A 21,212-nucleotide genomic window follows, 5' to 3' on the forward strand; every position below is an offset into this window, starting at 1 on the left:
GTATGCTTGCAGAAGCTGCAAAAACTTTGGAAAGAGTAGGTGATAGAAAAAGACTTCAAGAATGTTATAAATTAATGAGACAACTCGGATCGGCTATTTCTGCTAACTGATATTAAATAAAAATTTTTACCTTTTATTTGAATTTGTTTTATTTTATATAAGTAACAAAAATTTAATAAGAAATTGCAGATCTAACATGACTTTATTTTCTTATTTCATCATTAAAACAAACGACAAACAAGATAGTTAACAAAAAGTCTTCTTAAAAATAAATCCAGATGATTAGTTGATTTTAATGAATTTTAATACGTGTTAAAAATAAGTATATTAACTGAAAGTATTATTTATAAATATCAATAAATCATATAGCATTGTGTATTGTTAAATAAAAAAAAAAATAAATAAAAAAATGCTCGTTCTTATTCATCCCATAAGATTTTTCGTTACTTGCAGTTACAGTACATATAATACATATATAATATATATATAATACATATTGTACAACATAATATCAAATAAAGAGAAATTTTAAGTACTTAAACTGAATGGACATTAATTTAATTTTTTTTAATATATATTATGTTACTATATATAAATTTCTAAAATATTTACAAAAAATATTTTTTTTTATTAATAATATATTTGAAAATAATTATGATTGAAAATAATGTCATTTATTATAATTTATATGATTATTTTATATCTTATTTAATTCATTTAGCATTACTACATGTTTATCTATCTAATATAGATATTTAATATCATGGTATTGAAATCTATTCATTATATTTTTTATACACTTCAAAAAAAAAAATCTGATACTTTTATTATTTTAATATTGAATACATATTTTTTTCTACAAAATAGGTAAAAATTTTTCTTTTATAATGTATTAATTTTTTATAATATTATAAATCTTTTAATAATCTTTTTAATAATCTTTAATAATATTTTGAAAATTTGAAGATAAAAACATTGTAATAGCTGAACTTTAAAGTTAATATTTTAAGTCTATTATAATTTAAAAATTATACAATTTAATTTTTTTAATATTTATTAAACATATAAATTGAATTTTTTTTCTATTTTATTTTTTATTTTTTTTTATTTTTTCTATTTATATTATTAATATTATTATTATTTCCGTATTATTTCCTTATAAGATAACATTTAATTATATTTTATTTAAAATATAATAAAATTTACATATTATAAATATTATTATAATATATTATGAATATAAAGATAGTTTATATATGATTATTCTGCCAAAAAAATCTGTACTTTCATTAAATATAAATTTAAATGTTTTTGCTTTGATTGAATTTTTCAAATTAAACATTTGTATTGTATTTTTATCTTCTGGATAAAATAATTCATAAAATTTAGTTTCTTTGTCACCAACTTCTAAATGACAATCTTTGCCAACAAATCCACCTTGAAATTCAATTTCAAATGAACTTACTTCGCATTCTTGTTCAAAATGAATAATTATCCATTGTGGAGTTCCCTGTAATATATATATATATATATTAATATTTTTTTTAAATTATATGTCAAAAATAAAAAAAAGATTTCCTTACCGAATTGGAATTCCAACATGTTTCAGGACAATTATCAAACATATACTTTTTTCCATAAGATTGATTATTTTTATTTAGAACCGAACTAACTCTAAATACATAATAAATACATATAAACTAAATTTTTTATAAATTTTATTGAAGATAAAAACATAAAATAATATATATATAATAAAATAAAGTATAAGTATCAATTTTGAATAATATTAATTTTTAATTATTTTTATATAATTTCAAAATATTTCAAATATCATATAAATATCATAATTTTATTTTTAATAATATTAAATATTTCAATTGTTGTTAATTATATTTTATAAGTATCGAAGCTTAATTTTTACTAGAATTTCATAAAAAAAATTTATATATTCCATAATTCTAATGCAAATATATATATATATTTTTTTTAAATAATATTTTAAATAACAGCTTATTTTAAATAATATTTTAAATAACTTACCGACATTCAAATTTATATTGTTGTAACAAAGAAGTCATAATAAGACAAAAAATGTTTGACATATAATTTAACCTCGTACATTAAAATTACACTAATCACATTGTTATGTATCGTTATGTTATCATCGCGCAATAAAAATTATTTTATTAAATTTTCAATGATATTTTTTTATAATAAATATTACGCAATAAAATTATAAATAGATCAAAAGTTAATTAAGTAATTATTAGTAATATATAATAATTTAATTGTACAAAATAAATATCTTAAAAATTATTTTTAAGATATTTGTTAATTAATTATTTATATCTTAAAAACAGTAGCAATATTTTTAATATTTATAAAGATATTTTTTAAATATTTGTGCTGAAAATTAATTAATTCTTTTATATTGTAATAATTGTAAAAAATAAAATAATTGTAAAATGTAAAATCATTTATTTCAATAATATTTTGATAATGAATTTTGACATTGAATTTTTATAATTTTAAATATGAACTGAGATATCATAAATAAATTGATGAATATTGATAAAATAAAATGTTAAAATATATATATATATATATATAATATGTATAAAATATGAATACTTTTATGAATAAAAAATCTTTTTTTTATTATTAATTTCACATTAATGGAATAAATAATGTTTTATATAAAAAAATTAAATAATATAAATTTGGTTATTATATTATTTCATGATATATAATTATTATTTTATTATTACAATTTTTCATAGATATGGCATGCATACCAATTACATTTCAACCTAGTATGAAAATTAAACAAATTCCTAATTACATATACTTGCATGATTTGCAAATGTATATTTTACCTCCATCTGGATATATTAAATTAGAAGAATTATATCAATGGTGTATTGATAGATTAAAGGGTAATTATTGTAACTCTTTTTAAGAAATAATTAATATTTATATTTAGAAATAAAATAAAATTTTGTTTTGTAGTTTTAGAATTAGTAAACAAAATATCAAAACAATATTATAAAGCGAGGCAATGTCGTATTGCTTTAATTAAAGAATTGGAAAAAAATGATTTAACTAAGTTTGCAAAACTTATAAATATGTCTAACTATGAAATTTCACAAAGTAAAAAGGAGCTTCTAAGAAAAAATGATTCTATATCACACTTTATTTTAAGATCAGCATTTTCTTTAGAACATAAGAAAAGGCAATGGTTCTTTAAACAAGAAGTAAAATTATTTAAATGGAGACTTTCTTTTTTAAATAAAAAAGACATAAAACTCTTTAATTATATTAATGGAATTCAATTTCCTTCTGTTAGTATAAAATATAATAATTATATATAATTAATTATATAATATTCCATTATTTTTACTATAATTAATAGAATATTTTTTATTGTTATATAATTGCTAATATATTTATTTAGGTTTCTGAACAAGAAAAACAAAAAATTAAAAAAGATTTAGAAATGTTTTGTTTTGACAATGAAAATATTAATATTATAAATTTTTATAAAGTATATTTTACTAATGTAATAAATCTAGTTGCAAAACGACAAGTATTTTTGAAAAATGGAATTGCTTATGTACCTGAAACAAAAGTTTATTGGATAATTTTTTCTGAATTTAAAAAAAAATTAAATGAAGGTTTTGCTGTAAGTATATAATAAAAATTTAAATATATTAATAAAAGTTTAAATATATCTGAAAAATAAAAAAAATATATATTATTTTTTGAAATATTATATATATATATTTTTTTTTAGTACTCAAGAACAACAGTATCAAATATTTATGGTGATGAAAGAATAACAAAAATATTTAATATACTTCAAAATTATATTAATAAACCATATCTTGAATATAATAGATATAAATATATATCTATTAATGAGTTAGATGAGGTATGTTTTAATTATAATTATTTTTAAAATATTAATAACTTAAATATTAAAATAAAATTAATTAAAAAGAAGAAAATAATTTTATTAATTAATCATTTTGTAATTAATCAATTGTATATCAATTTTATTTTAATTTTTTTTAAGCTATCACAAAAATCATTTCCATTGTGTATGAGATTGCTTCATGAAGCATTACAAAAAAATCATCATCTCACAAATGGTGGTAGAGTTCAATATGGCTTGTTTCTTAAAGGAATAGGTCTTAAATTACATGATGCAATACAATTTTGGAAAGAAGAATTTACAAAAAAAATGGATGAAAGAACTTTTGAAAAACAATATAAATATGGCATACGATTTCTATATGGACAGGAAGGAAAACGTGCAGATTATGAACCATTTCATTGTTTTAAAATATTTAATTCTAATGTTGGTTTACGAGATAATCATGGTTGTCCATTTAAATGTATGACATTTGATCTACTGAAACAGACACTTTCAAATTATGGATTAATTCATTTAGGTAAATAATAATATATTACATTGTATTAAAAAATAAAATTTATAGAATATATGAAAAAATAATTAAAAAATTTAAAATTAAATATTTAATAATAATATTAAATATTTAATTTTATTAAATATAATTATTTAAATGTAAAATTTTATTAATATTTATTAAATATAAATTATTATAAATATAATAATATATTCAATTCTTTCATATTAAATTAATATATCATACGGACTTATCAAATTATTATTAAATGTAATTAATTCTAATATTATTACTTATATAAATTTGTATGCAAATTAATTAACTTCATAATTTATAGGTATAATTATCTAAAAAATAGAATTTTAATATATGCATAATTGAAAAAGTGAAATCAATTTTTTTATCATAAAAAATAATTTAATATATTTATTTTATTTATTTTTAATTATTATATTATTTTTAAAAAATTTCAGATATAGAATCAATAATTCAATATATAAAAAAAAAATCTTATCTTGAAGCATGCAAAACTTATTATGAAATTACACACAATTGTATTATAGATAATACCTTTAAACATCCAAATATATATTTTAATTCTAGTTATAAACATTTTGAAAATATATTTTCAGGTAAATTTTTTCATAAAATCATATTATAATATTTTGTAATATATTACATAATTGTAATAGTTAGTAATGATTCAAAAAAAAATGAACAATAAAGAAATTAGTTATTTTTTCTTTATAATACAATTATACATATAAATATTCAATATTCATTATTCTTTAATTAATTTTTTTAGATATGGAAGATTAAAAAATATAATTTTAACAAATTTCAAAATTAAATATTTTCATAAAATGTAATAATGAAATATATATGAATATACTTATTTTTAAATTGTTTTTATTTATTATTTTAACAAATACTTATAAAAAGATTAAAGAATTGTTATATAATTTTGAATCTGAATGTGCAGTTAGATAGTATCATTTTATAATAACATAGATAATTATATTGAATATAATTATATAATTTTTCATTTCAATGCAGTATTCTAAATCATTTTACATTAATAAATTAAAATACATATTTTTATTTATTAATTTATTTACATTAAATATTTTTAAATGCATTTGAAAATATTCATAAATTATTTTTATAAATTCAATATTCTTATTTATATTTTTCCATAACTTCTTCTATGATTTTATTAAGTTTTTGATTTTGCCAATTAAGAGAAATATCATCAAGATGATTATCAAAATCTATAAGATTTCTATATTCTTCTGCTTTAAGTAAGGAATACAATACATCTGTATGTGTCACTCCTTTGTCATATAATATACTGTAAAAATCAACATAATACAAACAATAAGCATATTAAAAAATGAACAATAAACATTTTAAAAAATTGTAATATATTAAATTAATTACTCTGTTATATCTTTAAGTTTCCATTTGCCATCTATAAATTGTGACACTCTCAAAGGATTTGAATTCATAGCAAGTGTAATTTCTTTATTGTCCACCTAAATAATGTAAAAAGAAAATAATATAAAAATTTTGATTCGGTATTTTGATTTAATTTGTTAAATTAACTTACCACAACAAGTAAAGTATTACCATAATTTTCTGCTATTTTATCCGCTATTTTATGAGCAGGTTTATCTGAACTACATTTTTAAATTTTTATAATTAAGATCAATAACAAAAAAAATTGTCAAAAATTCTAAATAAAGAATAAAATACCTTAAATCATTTATGTTTTCATTTGCTAAATAATAACCTGCTAGTACTAAACCTTTACTAATAGCATATTGATCAACCTAAAAATATTTTTAAATTATTAATTTGATAGTATTTATATTATAAAATTCAATTAATTATATATAATTTTATAATTAAAATTTTCAATAATTCAATAATTTCTTACAATTACATGAGAAAATGATGTTATAGATAAAAATATTTTTTAAATTCATATATTTTTATAGGTTAAAAATTACAAATAAAGAAAGAAAGTTTTAAGTACTTCCTATAATAAAATAATAATTTAATATGTAAAATATAATTTATAAATTATATCTGTACGATTTATTATTACAAAAAATGACTTTAATAAAATTTTACAAAATTTATTAAGTTTCTGAATTCATTACACATTAAATATTTACCATGGTTAAAGCAATTTCTGCCATAGGCGAAACATGAAGACAAATATGAAAAAGTGGAATTACATCTTCAATATGTAATTCAATGAATTTACCATCATTTTTATTACTTTGTTTGGCTAACAATAAACCATTTATTGCACAGTGTGGATACTTAGCTGCGTGTAAAATAATCTTACAATATGCACGACTAGAAAATGAAATATCTGCCATTTTTTTTTTTACAATAAATACTACTACAATCTACTTGAAGTATATAGTACTGTATATAAGTTAGCCTACTTTAAGAGTTTAGATATCAGATTTGATCACTGATTACATTTAACATATGATGATTCATTTATCAAGTTGGTAATAAGCAAAGAAATATTTTTTAAAGTTACGTATTGTATACTTTTGTTTATTTATCTTTTAAAATAATTTAAAATGGATAGTATTGAAAAAGTTATTAATCTTTTACACAAAAGAAGAACTATTCGTGAAGAACAATTCACAATTGAAGAAAAGAAGCAAATTACTGAATACAGTAATTTGATAAATACATTACAAGCTATAAAAGGTTTTTATTTTTGAATAAAAAAAAAATTATTATTAATTTTATAAAATTAAAATTCCATCATATATTTATTATACAGATGAACGGAACACTTATAAAGAAAGTATTGTTAAAAATCTTCAAAGTTTAACAATGCATAAACATTCAATATATAAATTAATTTATAATGCAGAAAATATATCAGGATTACCAGTTTCTCATGATTATCATCGGTATTATGATACTTTAAAAATACTTTTTAATATTAATAATAATATTAATTTAATATTATTAATAATAATATTAAAAAGTATTTTTTAAGTTATTTATTAAAATATTTTTTTAGCCAAGCAATAATGTTTTTATCTGAAGGAATTGATTTTATAAATAAATTACAAGATATATTTAAAAATTTTGACAATATTGATAAAAAAAATAATATTAATTCTATGAATATGCTTCATGATATTGTAAGTTCATATTATTAAAACAAAATAAAAATTACTATTATTTAAATTTATTTTATTTCATATATATATATATTTTTTTTTTCAGATATTTTGTACAAAAAGCATAGGAAATGAACTTTGTAAAGTAAAGTCCTTAATTTCAGATATAAAAACATTACAAAAAAATACAGAAATATTACAAGAATATTATTTAGTTAATGACGGTAAGTGTTTAACATGTAAAATATTGCTTAATTATTTTGTTACAAATATTTAAATTATTATTAGTTATATTATTAAGATATATTATATGAGAAAGAATTTTAAATTTAAGAATAATTTAACTGCAATAGTATTATTTATTATTTATAGATGAAGATATTAAAATCTAAACATTGTCCTATTTGGAATAAGAAAATTAATAATAATTACATTTTATTATTATTTATTGATAAGGTAATCCTTTTATTTAATTTTATTTTTATATATTAATAATTTAAGAAATATTTTCAGCAAACATTAAAATCTTTTGTTTGTTTTGAATTATTTTCAAAATATCTTTTAAATGTTTATTTAGAAATTTATATATTTATCAATAGTATTAAATTCATCATTGAGATTTAATTTTAACATAATTAAGTTTGGATCTACAATATTCTGCAACAAAAAATTTTTTTAAATAAATAATATACATGTGAAAGTATTTTTATAAATAAATTATTTTCTTACCATTAATTCTGTAGTGATTTCAGATTTTGATTGTATTTCAGAAAATGGTATATCATTTTGAAAATTATGTGAAACATTTACATCTCTTTCTGGTTTTTCTGGTTCAGTTTCATAAACTGAAGAACTTTCTTTAATTCTATCCCTTTAAAATAGATATATATAATAATAATAAAAAATTTAAAAGAACAAATTAAAATTTTGTATATTTTTAAAAAATTATTGTTAATATATATAAATATATAATAAGTAATAAAATATAATAATAAATATATAATAAGTAATAAAATAATAAGTAATAATTATATTATAATATTTACTTTGTAATATTGTATTTTTCAGTTGCAATTTTTTTTTCTTTTTCCATTAGTGCTTGAATTTGTAATTGTAACTGATTAAATTTTTGTTTATTTTGATTTTCTAAGTGTTTTGCATTTTTTAAAGCTTTCATTCCTTCTTCTTTTTTAATTAAAGCAGACTATAAAATATTTAAATAATAATTGATTTAGAAATTGAAAGAATTAATAATATAATAATTATTTTAAAATATTACTTGTGTAAGATATTCAAGTTCTTTGGCACGTAAAATAAGTAAATTCTCCTTATCTTGTAGAATTTGCTTATGAATATTGAGTTCATTAATTTTTTCTTGCCATTTTAATTTATCTCGATTAGCAGATATAGTTGCTTCTTGTGCAGTTTTAACAGCAGTCTCCAACTATATAATGATTAAAATATAAATTTTTATAATTTATAATTTAAAAAATTATGTATCATTTCTTTTTACAATATTTGTATATATAATTCTGTATATATAATTGTTTATACCTCTATTTTATCAATTTCATTATTGTTTTGTAATTTATTTGAAATTTGTAATTCTGCTTTTTCAATTGTTATTATTTCTTTTTCTTCTGCAAGTAATTTTAATTGTCTCTCTTGTTCTTTCATCCAAGATTCCTTCAATGCCTAATCAAATATAAATATAAATATTTATTATTCAGTATTTTCATATATATAATTTCAAATTATATAACAACAATTTTAATTCTAATTCAAAAATATAATTTGATTATACCTCCATATAATCACGTTCCCATTTCATTTTTTCTTCAAATAATTCTCTTTCTTTTAAAAGATTTGTTGTTTTTTTCTCAAGTGTTTCTTCTGCCTGATTACATAATGAACTTTGTTTTTGAAGTTCAGTTATAAGACTTGTAAGACGAATGTCAAGTTTCTCTGTTGTTTCTATAAATTTATTACGATGTTCTTCTAAGACATTACTTTGATGCTTTAATTCAAGTTTCTGTGCTAAAATATAAATATTATTCAATAAAAATAATTTTTTAATTTATAATTTATAGAATGTATAAAATATAAATAGATATTTATAAAATAATTTAAAAATTATTTGTTACTTTTTTTTCGCATAATTGTAATATTTTTTTATCCATTATTAATCCATTTAATAGTATTATATAATAATAATTTTAATATAAAATATATATAAATATGTGTATATATGTATATATATATATATATTTATATATATATATATATATATAAAATATATATATAAATGTGAATTCATATAATATATTTAATACATGAATAATAATTATTATATTTAAGAAAAATATAAAAAAATGAAATACATTAAATATATTTATGGAATATATTATTATTTAAATATACCTTTTATGTCATCTTCCTGTAGTTTCAAAGTATTTTCATGAGATTCCATTATTTCTTTATGTTTAATTTCCAATTTTTTTTTATTCTCTATTGTATCCTCAATAATAATATTAGCCTTTTGTAATATATTTTCTATATCAGTTGTTCGAGTTGTCATAGTTTGTATCATTTGATCTTCTATTTGCTTAGCTTTAGATATGTTTTCTATTACATTATTATATTGTTTTTGTAAAAGTTTCATGTTTTCAGAATGTAGTTTGCAAAGATCTTCTATATTTTGAGCATGTTCATTCTAATTGAAATATATTGCAATTATAAAATCTTTTTTATTTAAAAGATTTATATTAAATATTTATATTAAAAATATAAATATATTTATAATTATTAATTATAAATTAAATTTTATAGAATAAATAGTATTTTAAAACATTACTAAAAAACATTATTAACAAAATCATAAAATAAAAAATTTATTATTTAAAATAATAAAACTATTCAAAAAATTAAAATAAAATTATTATGATGTATATTTTTTATAATATCTACATTTACAGATAAAAATAAATTTATTATAATAATAATTTACATATATATTATTATAAAATATATCTACAATATGCAAAATATAACCTTTAAATTGTGAATTTTTTCTTTGTATTCGTTTTCTATTTGTAATTTTTCATCTTTTAATTTTTCGAATTTTGTTATATAATCTGTTTCTAAATGTTCTATTTCTCTTTTAATTCTTCCTTCTGATTTTGTTATTACTTCTCTTAAAAATGAAATTTGTCTTCTAAAAATTAAATTATTTTATTCTTTTAAAAATGATTTAATAAAAATATTATAGTAATATATAAAAAACATACTCATAAAATTCTGCTTGAAATAACAATTCGCTATCATATTTTTCATTTATATAGGATAATTTATTTTCCAATTTTGATTTTTCTTCTTCTAATTTTTTTATTCTATCTTTCATTTCTTTAATTTCATTTATAAATTTCTTTTCTTCTTCATCTAAATCCAATTTATAAATTGTAGTATTTGGTATTGATACAGGCTGTGTCATTAAAACCTTAAAAAATAAATAAAATTTTATTTATTTTTTTATTAAATATTTCTATATAAACATATTATATTTGAAAAATTTTACATTAATATATTGATTAATTCGTTCTTGTTGAATTTTTATTTGTTTCTCCAATAAAGTTTGTCTTTCAAATTGTAACTTTAAAAGTGCATTAAATTGTTTCTCTTGATTATGTAATGCAGAATGTTGTGCATTTGTTATTTTATTTAATTGTTCATTTTGTAGAGAAAATATTGTTGCTGTTTTTAATTCATGTTCTTGTTGTTGCATATTTACAAATGCATTTTCTTGATGTAATTGTGTGCCAAACATGAGTGGGAAAATAGATGTACCTTCTAAATTATTTGTATCAGATTTTTTTGAATCTACTATACTGTTTGTATTTTGAATTTCAATATTTTGTTTAGAAGTAACTGTTTTATCAATTTTACTTATTTTTTCATTTGTTGCTAATTTTTTTGGACCACCCAACCATTCTGGTAAATCTTTCTCTGTTTTCATATTTTGTATAACAGAATTTTTAGTTGAAACATTCTCATTTGTTATCTTAAAAATTAAAAAAATATATTTAAAATTGGAAATATTCATATTTTTCTAATTAATGTTACAATTATAAACATAATAAATATTATTATAAATAAATTAATAATTTTATTTCATTATCTTAATTTTTATTTTTAATATTTATTTATTATTTAAATTATATTTTATATTAACTTTTATACAAATATAAAATATTTAAATTTTATTTTTTTGATGTATTTAATTATTTATATAATAAATGAAATATAATTACCAATTCAAGATTTTGATTTGATAATAAATCAACAGATAACAAACCAAGAGGATCATTTATAATTTTTGTATTTCTTCTACCTCTACGAGATTCTTTTGTAAAGAATTTAGTTGATAAATCAGTAGCATCTAATTTTGATTCTTGTATATTTGTAGATTGTTCTAACTCTGTTTTTTTATTATTTTTAGGAATAATAGAATCCACAACATTTGGTGAATGAAATTGATTTTCAAATGAATGCTCTTTTAAAGATAATCTCTTTGCTTTATCTATTATATCACATTTATCATTTAAATTCGTTAAAATATCTTCATTTTTAGATATAGTTTTCAATTTCTGTATATTTTTTTCTTTAAATGATTCATTTTGTGACATAATAAAATTACTTTTGGAAGGTGAATAACCATTTAATTTCTGTGAAAATAATTGATTAGTTTCTTCTTGCTCTAAATGTAATTCTAATCCATTATTTGATTTAATACTCGTTGCAGATGTAATTGGATTTTTGATCTTGAAAATATCTTCCATTAAACTACTTTTGCTACTAGATGCAAATAAACTTTTACTTTCTTTTGCAGAAGTTTCTTCATCAGATAATAATCCAGTTAATAAATCATCTTCATTAGAATCTATATATTAAAAAAATTCTCAAATAATTATTTAAAAATATTATATAAAAGTTACAATTTAAAAAATAATTTAAATAATTGTCTAAAATGTAATTATTTAATTTATTATTATAATTATTTAATTATTTAATATAAACATTATAATTATTTAATATATACATTTAATTAATAAATATTGTATCTATATAAAAATATATTTTTTGTAAAATTATAAAAAAATAAATACATAAAATTTTAAATCTAAAAATATTTTTTAAATTCTTTAATAACAAATCATTATTGAAAATAAATCACCAATTTATATTGTTTTTATTTTAAGTGTGTAAAGCACCTTTAAATATAACTTTTTTTTTTATTTCTCCATCAGATTGTATATTAGAATCTTTAAGAGCATTTGTAGATTTTAATTTTTTAAATGAATCATTAAATAATTCCATGTCTAAACTTTCCATATCTTCTAAAGTTTTTGTAATATCATTTAAATTTGCATTTAAAGTTTTATTGTGATCAACCATCTATATATGAAATTAAAGAAAAACTATATAAATAATTATAATATATAATTATAATATAAAAAATAATATTCAATATATTTTTCTATATATTTTAATTATTTCTATTTTTTATAAAGTAAAAATATTAATACCTTTAAAAAAATATTTAAGTAATTTAAATTTTATTTTTTTATTGTAGATCACTAGTTGTAAAATAATCGTCTCTTGTTTGCAGTTTAAAGATTTAATGTTATTTATTGCGTAAGTCATTAGTCTTATTTATTTCTTAAAAGGAATGTTTGAATTGATTCATATTCAGGTTTCTATGGAGATAATAATATTTATAAAACAACTTAAAATATTCTTTTATGTTGTTTTCTTCATAGATATATTTATAATTTCTAAATTACATAACAAAATTTATTATCTTTCTTAATATAAATTAAAAAGTGTTTTTAGAATTAACAAATTAAAATTATTGAAATTTAATTTGAGTTAGTAAAAAATTATACAAATTATAAGTATTTCAAATTTTATCAAAAATATATTTATAATATTATATTATACAATAATATATATTAATAAATTTATATAAATAAATTTAAAATATTTGTTTTTTTGTGTTTTGTTTTGTGCTTATAGAATTATTTATACGTTGATTAGAAATTCAGTACGATTTTAGCAAATTATTGTCAATTTTTATACGCATGCTCATTAAATTCAAAAAGTGGGGAAATAGTAAAAGATGGTAGGGGAATTTAATGGAAAGGGAAGTTTTTTTGCTACCACATATATGACTGCTCTATGTTCGCCCAAATCGATAATACGTTGGAAACTGTTGATATCATATGAATGTTTGCTGTAAACAATTATTTTCTCTGATCTTTTTCACTTTTAATAAATTTAAATTTTCTGTTTTGTAAAAAAGCGATGCAGAGTGTTATTAATTCTGTAAAAGGTACTGCGCTTGGTGTTGCCGAATACTTAACCCCTGTATTAAAGGTATGCTTGACCATACAAATCTATGATATTTTTAAAATAAATATTTGAAAAAGTAATAAGCAAATAAAGTATATTACAAATTATATATAATTTTATAATGAATATACCGCCATCATATGCTAATTTATCATTTGTTTATATTATGTTATATGTTTATGATATTGTAATAAATTTATATGTATTATATGATTTTTATAATCAAACTTGAAAATAATAATTTCAATTATCTAATATATTTTTTTTTATAATTATACAATTGTCATATATAAAAATATATATAAAAATAATAAAAAATTAATGATTACTTGTGATATTGTTATCATAATTATACAATTATATTTCATAATTTACAAATTCTCTATGTAATAAAAAAATTGATAAATTAAAATAAAATTGATTTTTAAAAAATATCCTTCCTTGTTGTACATAGGCCTTTATTCTGCAGTATTCTCAGAATAACTTCGTATATAAATTTTAAAAAATTTTTCCATATTTTTTCTTTTTTTATTTATTATATTTTTTAAAAATTAATATATAAATTTAATTTTTTTCAACTTTTTTTTAATAATTTTCTATTTAAATATAAATTTTTTTATTTTTCTTTTATTATATATATTATTGCATTATTTTTTAAAATTAAAATTGTTCAATATTATTAAATTTATAAAATAAATTTAATCTTTATATTATGTATATTTTTAATTAAAATTTTTTAAAAATAATAAAATTTTTTTTCATATCAAATTGTAATATTAAAGGAAAGTAAATTTCGGGAAACTGGAGTATTAACACCAGAGGAGTTTGTGGCAGCAGGTGATCATTTAGTACATCATTGTCCAACATGGCAATGGGCTACTGGTGATGAAGATAGAGTGAAATCATATCTTCCTAAAAAAAAACAATTTTTGTTAACACGTAATGTTCCTTGTACTCGCAGATGCAAACAGGTATTATTTCCAATCAATTATTAATTAAAATTTGTAATTAAAATTTTTTATTCTAAAAATATAAGTAAAATAATTTTTTTTATCAAATTTTCTTATAATTTTAGTTTTAATATTATTTAATATGTAATATGTGATATTTAAAAAAAAGTATAACAATTATAAATATTTACTTTTATACAACATCTAAAAATGTTAATATTTGACTATTTTAAGATATTATATATATATATATAAATATTCAAATAATTTATTATAAGATTAATAATTATAATGTTATATAATAATATTAATTTCTAATATTAGATTGAATTTTAGATTGAATACAGCAAAGAACAAGAATGCATTATAGAAGCAGATGATCCAGAAGGTGGTTGGGTTGACACACATCATTATGACATGAGTCTTAGTGGAATTGAAGAAAGAGTAACTGAAATGACATTAGACGAAACACAACTTACTCAGTCAATTGGTACAGAGGAAAATAATGGAGAGGAAAATGATGATGGTGATAATAATGATGATGATGATGATGATGATGAAGATGCTGCAGATATGGAAGCTTTTGAAGTTAGTGGAATGTTAGATGAAGAAGATAAGGTATATTAGTTTCCAACAAATATATTATAATTATTCAATATCAATATAGTTGCATTATAATTGTTTTGATTTTGATATTAAATTTTAAAAATATTTTAATTTTATATATAAACTTAAAATTTTAAATTAAATAGTATGCAGCAAAAATTACAAAAAAACCAATCAAAGATAAATGGGAATCATTTTCTGAAGGAGAAATTATTCACACACGTACATATGATTTATATATTACATATGATAAATATTATCAGACACCTCGATTATGGCTTTCAGGATATGATGAGGTTTGTATTCTATTTTTTCTATTATTCTTGTATCCTATTATTTCTATTAACAATAAGTTTACTAAAAATATGAAAGAAAATTTTAACTTATAATATAATTTTTTTATAAGAATCGTAAGCCTTTGACAGTAGAAGAGATGTATGAGGATGTTAGTCAGGATCATGCTAAAAAGACTGTTACAATGGAGATACATCCTCATATACCTGGACCATTAATGGCTTCAGTTCATCCATGCAGGTAATTTTAACTGAAATTAATTAAAACAAATTCATATTTTTGTATAATTAATAATGTTAAATAATAAATTAATATAAAATTCTTAAAACTTTGAAATAAAATTGCAGACATGCTGAAGTAATGAAGAAAATTATTGAAACTGTAATGGAAGGTGGTCGTGAACTTGGAGTACATATGTATCTTATAATATTTCTTAAATTTGTGCAATCTGTAATTCCTACAATTGAATATGATTATACACAAAATTTTATGCTAAATGCTTCTGGTTAAAAATTTTATGAACTTTCATTGTATTTTAAGGATGAACGTGATTTTAATTTATAAGCTCATAATAAGTAATAGTATTAAAAGGATTGTGTGAACTATATAATAAGTATAATAATAAGTATGTTTCAGTTCAGAAAATTATGTCTATACATGTATAAAATATTTAAATATAAAATCAAATTTGGTTGATTTTATGTACTATATTTCAAATCTTTATTTTTCATTTTATTATTATAAAAAATAATTAAAATTTCATTTTTGATATTAAAAATTAAAAATTATTTTAAATTATTAATATTAAATTATATATATTATATACATATATATATATGTATGTATATATATATATATATAATTTAATATTAAAAATTAAAAATTATTTTAAATTATTAATATTAAATTATATATATATACATATATATATATATGTATGTATATATATATATATATATATAATAGTTTTAAATTATATTTCAATAAAATTCTTATTTTATAAAATAATATAATATATAAAATATATATATTAAGGAAAAATAAAAAGAATTAAATTTCAAAAAAAATTTGAATTTCATTAAAATCATTTTTTATTTTTTGAATTTATGACACAATATTTATAATATTGCATAATATTGTATTGTATAATTGTTTTGATATATTGCTAAATCTATTATTAAGGAATTATTATTTAATAATTATTAATATAAATGAATATAATAACAATAAAAAATTTTAATGTAACAAATTTAAGATTTCTAAAAATAAAGTTCTCCATTCTCATTTTTTTTTATTTTTGCATATTAATTTTTCATTATTTGCATAATTAGTATTTATACAGTATATAATAATATATAATATATAATACAGTAAAATTATTCAAATAAAATCATTATTTTAATAAAAGATACTTAACAAATTAAAATTATTTATAATATTAATTTGTTAGAATTAAAAAATTATAAAATGATGTTTTAGTAAAAATTATATTCAAAAATATCTATTTTTTTTGTATATAAAAAATCTATGACTAAAATAATCTATTCCACTTATGTTATTAACTATATGAAAAACAAGATTCTATTATTAAATTTTTCTTTTGCTATATAATAATGTTAATTAAATTAATATATAATTATATAATAAATAATTTAAAATTTTTACGTCAGAATTCGTTGTTTTTGTTCGATTTTAAAATGGCGGTACTTGTACATTTTATATTTAAATGTCATTTAATACAATACAAATTGGATATTTGTAAGTAAAAATTTTTTTCAAGATCTTTTTTACATATTTTATAATTTATTGATTTTACGTTTAGACTGATGTAATATTTAATGTTATTAATTATATTATTTTTTACAATTTCATTTTTTCTAGGTTAAGGAGAATTTTTGGTAAAACTTCTATCTTGTAAAAAGAATATTTTAAAGAAAATGTCGACTTTATATGATCAGATAAAACTACTTTATGAACAATCTTTATATTCAAATGTTATTTCACTTGTAAGTGAATAAATTAAATGATTTAAAATATTTTTTTTCTTAAAATAGAATAAAAATTTTTTAAATACAGTAGATCTCCATTTATCAGAACAAAATTTTTATCAATGCTATTTAATGAACTTTAGTCAAGTTTTTTTATTTGAATTAGTGATGATTATTATTTTAATTAGAAAAATGTTTGTTATAAAAATAAATGTGTAATTTAGATTATATTAATATATTACATAATTTGAAAAATAATGATATATGATTAAATACTTATTTGATTAAATACCTGAATTTAAAATTTCTGATTATTTAAAAAAAAAGTTAAATATTATAAAGAAAATTGTTGAATCATTATTATATGAATTTTTAAAAATTGTTTGTTTTTCATAAAAATCATATAGATGGAGTTTTATTGTAATACTTGTAGTATTTTTAAAAAATAATAATTAATAAATATTTTATAATAATTTCATCCAATCTATCAAATATTAATATTTGATTCATATAATTGAAAAAAATAATAAAAGTTAATAAATGATTATCTTATATTTTAGGCAAATTTAGTATTATCATTAAGTGAACATAATTCAGATTTATTGCCAATATATGGCAAATTCCATATTTATGTTTATTATGCAGATGCTCACTTTTACTTAGGAAAATATAAAAAAGCAGAAGCACTCTATAAAAAAGCTTTGCAATTCCGTAAATGTTTATTAAAATCTAAAGGTGCTACAAAACCTTTAGAAGGTCAAAAAGATTTACCAACTGATGTTGATATAAAATTTCAAATTCATTTATGCTTAATAAAATTAAAAAATTCTCAAGAAGCACTTCAAGTACTACAAAGTATTCCTGGTAAACAAAGAACTCCAAAGGTATTTTATAAAAATATACTTTAATTTTAATGTTAATAAAATATTGACATTGTTTGTTAATGAAATTTCATTTTTAAGGTAAATATGGCTCTTGCAAAAATGTTTCAAGAACAAGGAATGGAACGTTCTGCAATTACTACTTATAAAGAAGTTTTAAGAGAATGTCCATTAGCCTTAGAAGCTGCTGAAGGTCTTTTATCCCTTGGAGTAAAAGGGATTGAAGTAAACTCACTAATAGTAGGTTGTGCATCCAATCTATCAAATTTAGATTGGTTGAATACATGGATTAAAGCTCATGCACATATACATAATAGAGAATATACACATGCAGTATCAACATTAAGATCTTTGGATAATGTTAATCTTCTAAGAGATAATTTTAATTTATTAACAATAATGGGAGAGTGCTATTATTATGCTGGAGATGATAAAAATGCTTTATTATGCTTACGAAGAGCCAGAATTATAGAACCAGATGTTATGAAAGGGTAAAATGTTTAAAAATATATAATGCATTATAATATTATTAATTTATAATTTTAGAAAATTAAGATATAAATTAAAATTAAAATAAATTCTAAAAAGTTTTTTTCTAATTATTACATTTCTCAAATCTTTTTTTTCTTTTTTCTTTAATAGAGTTGATGTTTATGCTGCAGTATTGTACAAAACACACAGTATTAAGGAACTTGAAAGACTGATTCCAATAATAACAGCAAGCAATGAGTGTACTGGAGAAATATATGTTGCCATGGCATATTCTCTTTATGCTTCCAGAAAACTTGGTAGAGCAAATACATTGACAGCACAAGCTTTAAATTTAAATCCAAATGATATAGAAGCAACAATTCTTCGAGGAAATATTCTGATAGAACAGAAAAAATATCAAGGTGCATTATTCTTCTTTAGGCATGCTGTCCAATTAAAACCATACCGTTATGAACCACATAAGGGTTTGGTAGATTGTCTTGTAGGAATGCATAGACTACGAGAAGCTCTCAATATTGCTAGTGGATCTTGTAAACAACTTGGACATACTGCAAGAGTTCTCACGGTAATTATAAAAATTAAATTTTTATATTGTTATAAATTGTTTACAAATTATATAATTAAATATATAATTTAAAATGATTAATTATAAGTTGAAAATAATGTTGTGTAGCTTTATGCATCTGTACTTATGAAAGATCCAGTTTCTGTTGGAAAAGCAAAAAATCTTTTGGAAAAAGCATTGCTTCAAGATGAAATTTATTTACCTGCTGTATATTTATTAGCTGAAATATATGAACAAGAAATGAACTTGGAAGCTGCAATTGCATTACTTGAAAGACAAGTAGAAATACAAACAGCATGTAAATTACATCAGATGCTTGGAGATCTATGGGCAAGAGTTCATAATGAAGAAAAAGCTTTGGATCACTATGCAATTGCTTTAAAGTAAGATTTTTTGTAACATTTTTGTGTATTTATATATATATATATATACATAATTACTTAAATTTATCAGAAATAATGTATAATATAAAATTTAATATATATTTTTGTTTTAAAAATTATATAAATCGATATAACATTTCAAATTAGTCTAGATCCAAGCAATAGGAGAGCATTGGAAGGCATGCACAGATTAGATAACTCTTCGAATAAACTAGATTCAACTTATTATATGACTGTGGGTGAAGAACAAACAGATACAACCTATGATGTTGGTGATGGTTTGCCAGATACTGATAATGATGAAGCACCTGATGAAAGTGAAACTGAAGCTGTGTGGTCAGATATGGATCTTGAAGCAAATAGTCAATAACAAAAGAAATTGTTATTATATTAAATAAGTTCAATATAATTAAGAACTGTAATTAGTTTTTCTTATATATATTGAGAAGTTTCGTTGCTTTTATTTATCTGTAAATGTCCGAATTTTTGAAATCTGATATCTTTTCAATAATTGCAAAAGAAATACGAAAAAATATTTTCATTATAAGAATTTTATATATAAAAAATATCCAAAATTTTGTTTTCATTGACTATTATCAGTGTTTTTATAACTAATATTTATATGAATATCATTCATATGAAAAAAATTTTATATTAAACATATTATAGTATTCATTCGTTTATTAGAATTTTATCATTATTTTTTACTTGTATATACAATAATACATATTTCATAAAAATTTATTATGTTGACAAATAATAAGGGGATATAAGGCAAAAATCAAATAAATTTTTTCAGAAAATTCTAAAAAGTATTAAAAATAACGCACAAATAATTATATCGAAATTTTTTTAATTATAATTGTATTGAAATATATTTAACATATTATTTGTATTGAAATATATTAATTATAAGCTACTAATACAAATAATATATAAGATTGTTTATGATCTGTTCCATTTTAACATTAATAGAATTAATAAATAAATTATAAAATGTATACACAGATTTAAATATAGATAGATATAAGTATCTGAATGAAACTTGTAA

General features: G+C 18.1%; 7 protein-coding genes across 9 annotated transcripts; 4 read left to right on the forward strand and 3 right to left on the reverse strand.

The window, feature by feature from the left end:
- Nucleotides 1–1,074: 1,074 nt before the first annotated feature.
- LOC727436 (nuclear receptor 2C2-associated protein) lies at nt 1,075–2,172 on the reverse strand. Its single transcript, XM_001123143.5, has 3 exons — nt 2,044–2,172; nt 1,584–1,674; nt 1,075–1,510 (listed from the first exon to the last, which is right to left on the reverse strand). The coding sequence occupies exons 1-3, from the start codon at nt 2,103–2,105 to the stop codon at nt 1,232–1,234; spliced, it is 432 nt and encodes a 143-aa protein (XP_001123143.2). The 5' UTR covers nt 2,106–2,172; the 3' UTR covers nt 1,075–1,231.
- On the forward strand, nt 2,123–5,423 carry LOC113219416 (DNA primase large subunit-like). The gene is made up of 10 exons (XM_026446320.1): nt 2,123–2,262; nt 2,784–2,939; nt 3,013–3,344; nt 3,458–3,685; nt 3,797–3,847; nt 3,881–3,934; nt 4,079–4,457; nt 4,907–5,065; nt 5,239–5,244; nt 5,416–5,423. The coding sequence occupies exons 2-10, from the start codon at nt 2,786–2,788 to the stop codon at nt 5,421–5,423; spliced, it is 1,371 nt and encodes a 456-aa protein (XP_026302105.1). The 5' UTR covers nt 2,123–2,262; nt 2,784–2,785.
- Nucleotides 5,424–5,501: 78 nt separating this feature from the next.
- Nucleotides 5,502–6,858, reverse strand: LOC552372 (ER membrane protein complex subunit 8/9 homolog). The gene is made up of 5 exons (XM_624746.6): nt 6,614–6,858; nt 6,189–6,265; nt 6,043–6,112; nt 5,874–5,968; nt 5,502–5,784 (listed from the first exon to the last, which is right to left on the reverse strand). Exons 1-5 carry the CDS (start codon nt 6,821–6,823, stop codon nt 5,613–5,615), a joined length of 624 nt encoding a protein of 207 aa, XP_624749.4. The 5' UTR covers nt 6,824–6,858; the 3' UTR covers nt 5,502–5,612.
- Nucleotides 6,859–7,009: 151 nt separating this feature from the next.
- Nucleotides 7,010–8,010, forward strand: LOC100576918. Its single transcript, XM_016916449.2, has 5 exons — nt 7,010–7,169; nt 7,246–7,378; nt 7,492–7,615; nt 7,701–7,818; nt 7,967–8,010. Exons 1-5 carry the CDS (start codon nt 7,037–7,039, stop codon nt 7,984–7,986), a joined length of 528 nt encoding a protein of 175 aa, XP_016771938.1. The 5' UTR covers nt 7,010–7,036; the 3' UTR covers nt 7,987–8,010.
- A 106-nt stretch (nt 8,011–8,116) lies between these two features.
- On the reverse strand, nt 8,117–13,425 carry LOC100576885 (GRIP and coiled-coil domain-containing protein PFC0235w). Of its 2 annotated transcripts, XM_026442833.1 has the most exons (13): nt 13,177–13,297; nt 12,862–13,045; nt 11,902–12,530; nt 11,169–11,651; nt 10,882–11,090; nt 10,646–10,808; nt 10,016–10,307; nt 9,399–9,631; nt 9,149–9,289; nt 8,874–9,038; nt 8,641–8,798; nt 8,324–8,465; nt 8,117–8,251 (listed from the first exon to the last, which is right to left on the reverse strand). In XM_026442833.1, exons 2-13 carry the CDS (start codon nt 13,043–13,045, stop codon nt 8,168–8,170), a joined length of 2,883 nt encoding a protein of 960 aa, XP_026298618.1. In that variant the 5' UTR covers nt 13,177–13,297; the 3' UTR covers nt 8,117–8,167. The 2 variants fall into 2 exon arrangements, with proteins under 2 accessions (XP_026298618.1, XP_026298619.1); XM_026442834.1 differs by lacking the exon at nt 12,862–13,045 and having other exon boundaries at nt 13,177–13,425.
- Nucleotides 13,426–13,773: 348 nt separating this feature from the next.
- Nucleotides 13,774–16,549, forward strand: LOC552315 (ubiquitin-like-conjugating enzyme ATG3). Its single transcript, XM_624690.6, has 6 exons — nt 13,774–14,026; nt 14,785–14,973; nt 15,289–15,570; nt 15,705–15,854; nt 15,965–16,092; nt 16,200–16,549. The coding sequence occupies exons 1-6, from the start codon at nt 13,955–13,957 to the stop codon at nt 16,360–16,362; spliced, it is 984 nt and encodes a 327-aa protein (XP_624693.1). The 5' UTR covers nt 13,774–13,954; the 3' UTR covers nt 16,363–16,549.
- Nucleotides 16,550–17,530: 981 nt separating this feature from the next.
- Nucleotides 17,531–20,617, forward strand: LOC412712 (anaphase-promoting complex subunit 7). 2 transcript variants are annotated; one of them, XM_396165.7, is made up of 7 exons: nt 17,531–17,610; nt 17,734–17,858; nt 18,401–18,724; nt 18,803–19,212; nt 19,364–19,778; nt 19,887–20,161; nt 20,309–20,617. In XM_396165.7, the coding sequence occupies exons 2-7, from the start codon at nt 17,790–17,792 to the stop codon at nt 20,529–20,531; spliced, it is 1,716 nt and encodes a 571-aa protein (XP_396165.2). In that variant the 5' UTR covers nt 17,531–17,610; nt 17,734–17,789; the 3' UTR covers nt 20,532–20,617. The 2 variants fall into 2 exon arrangements, with proteins under 2 accessions (XP_396165.2, XP_006571530.1); XM_006571467.3 differs by having other exon boundaries at nt 20,314–20,617.
- Nucleotides 20,618–21,212: the final 595 nt, after the last annotated feature.

This window comes from Apis mellifera, linkage group LG1 (assembly GCF_003254395.2).
Source record: "Apis mellifera strain DH4 linkage group LG1, Amel_HAv3.1, whole genome shotgun sequence".
In the NCBI taxonomy this organism is placed as follows: Eukaryota; Metazoa; Arthropoda; class Insecta; order Hymenoptera; family Apidae; genus Apis; species Apis mellifera.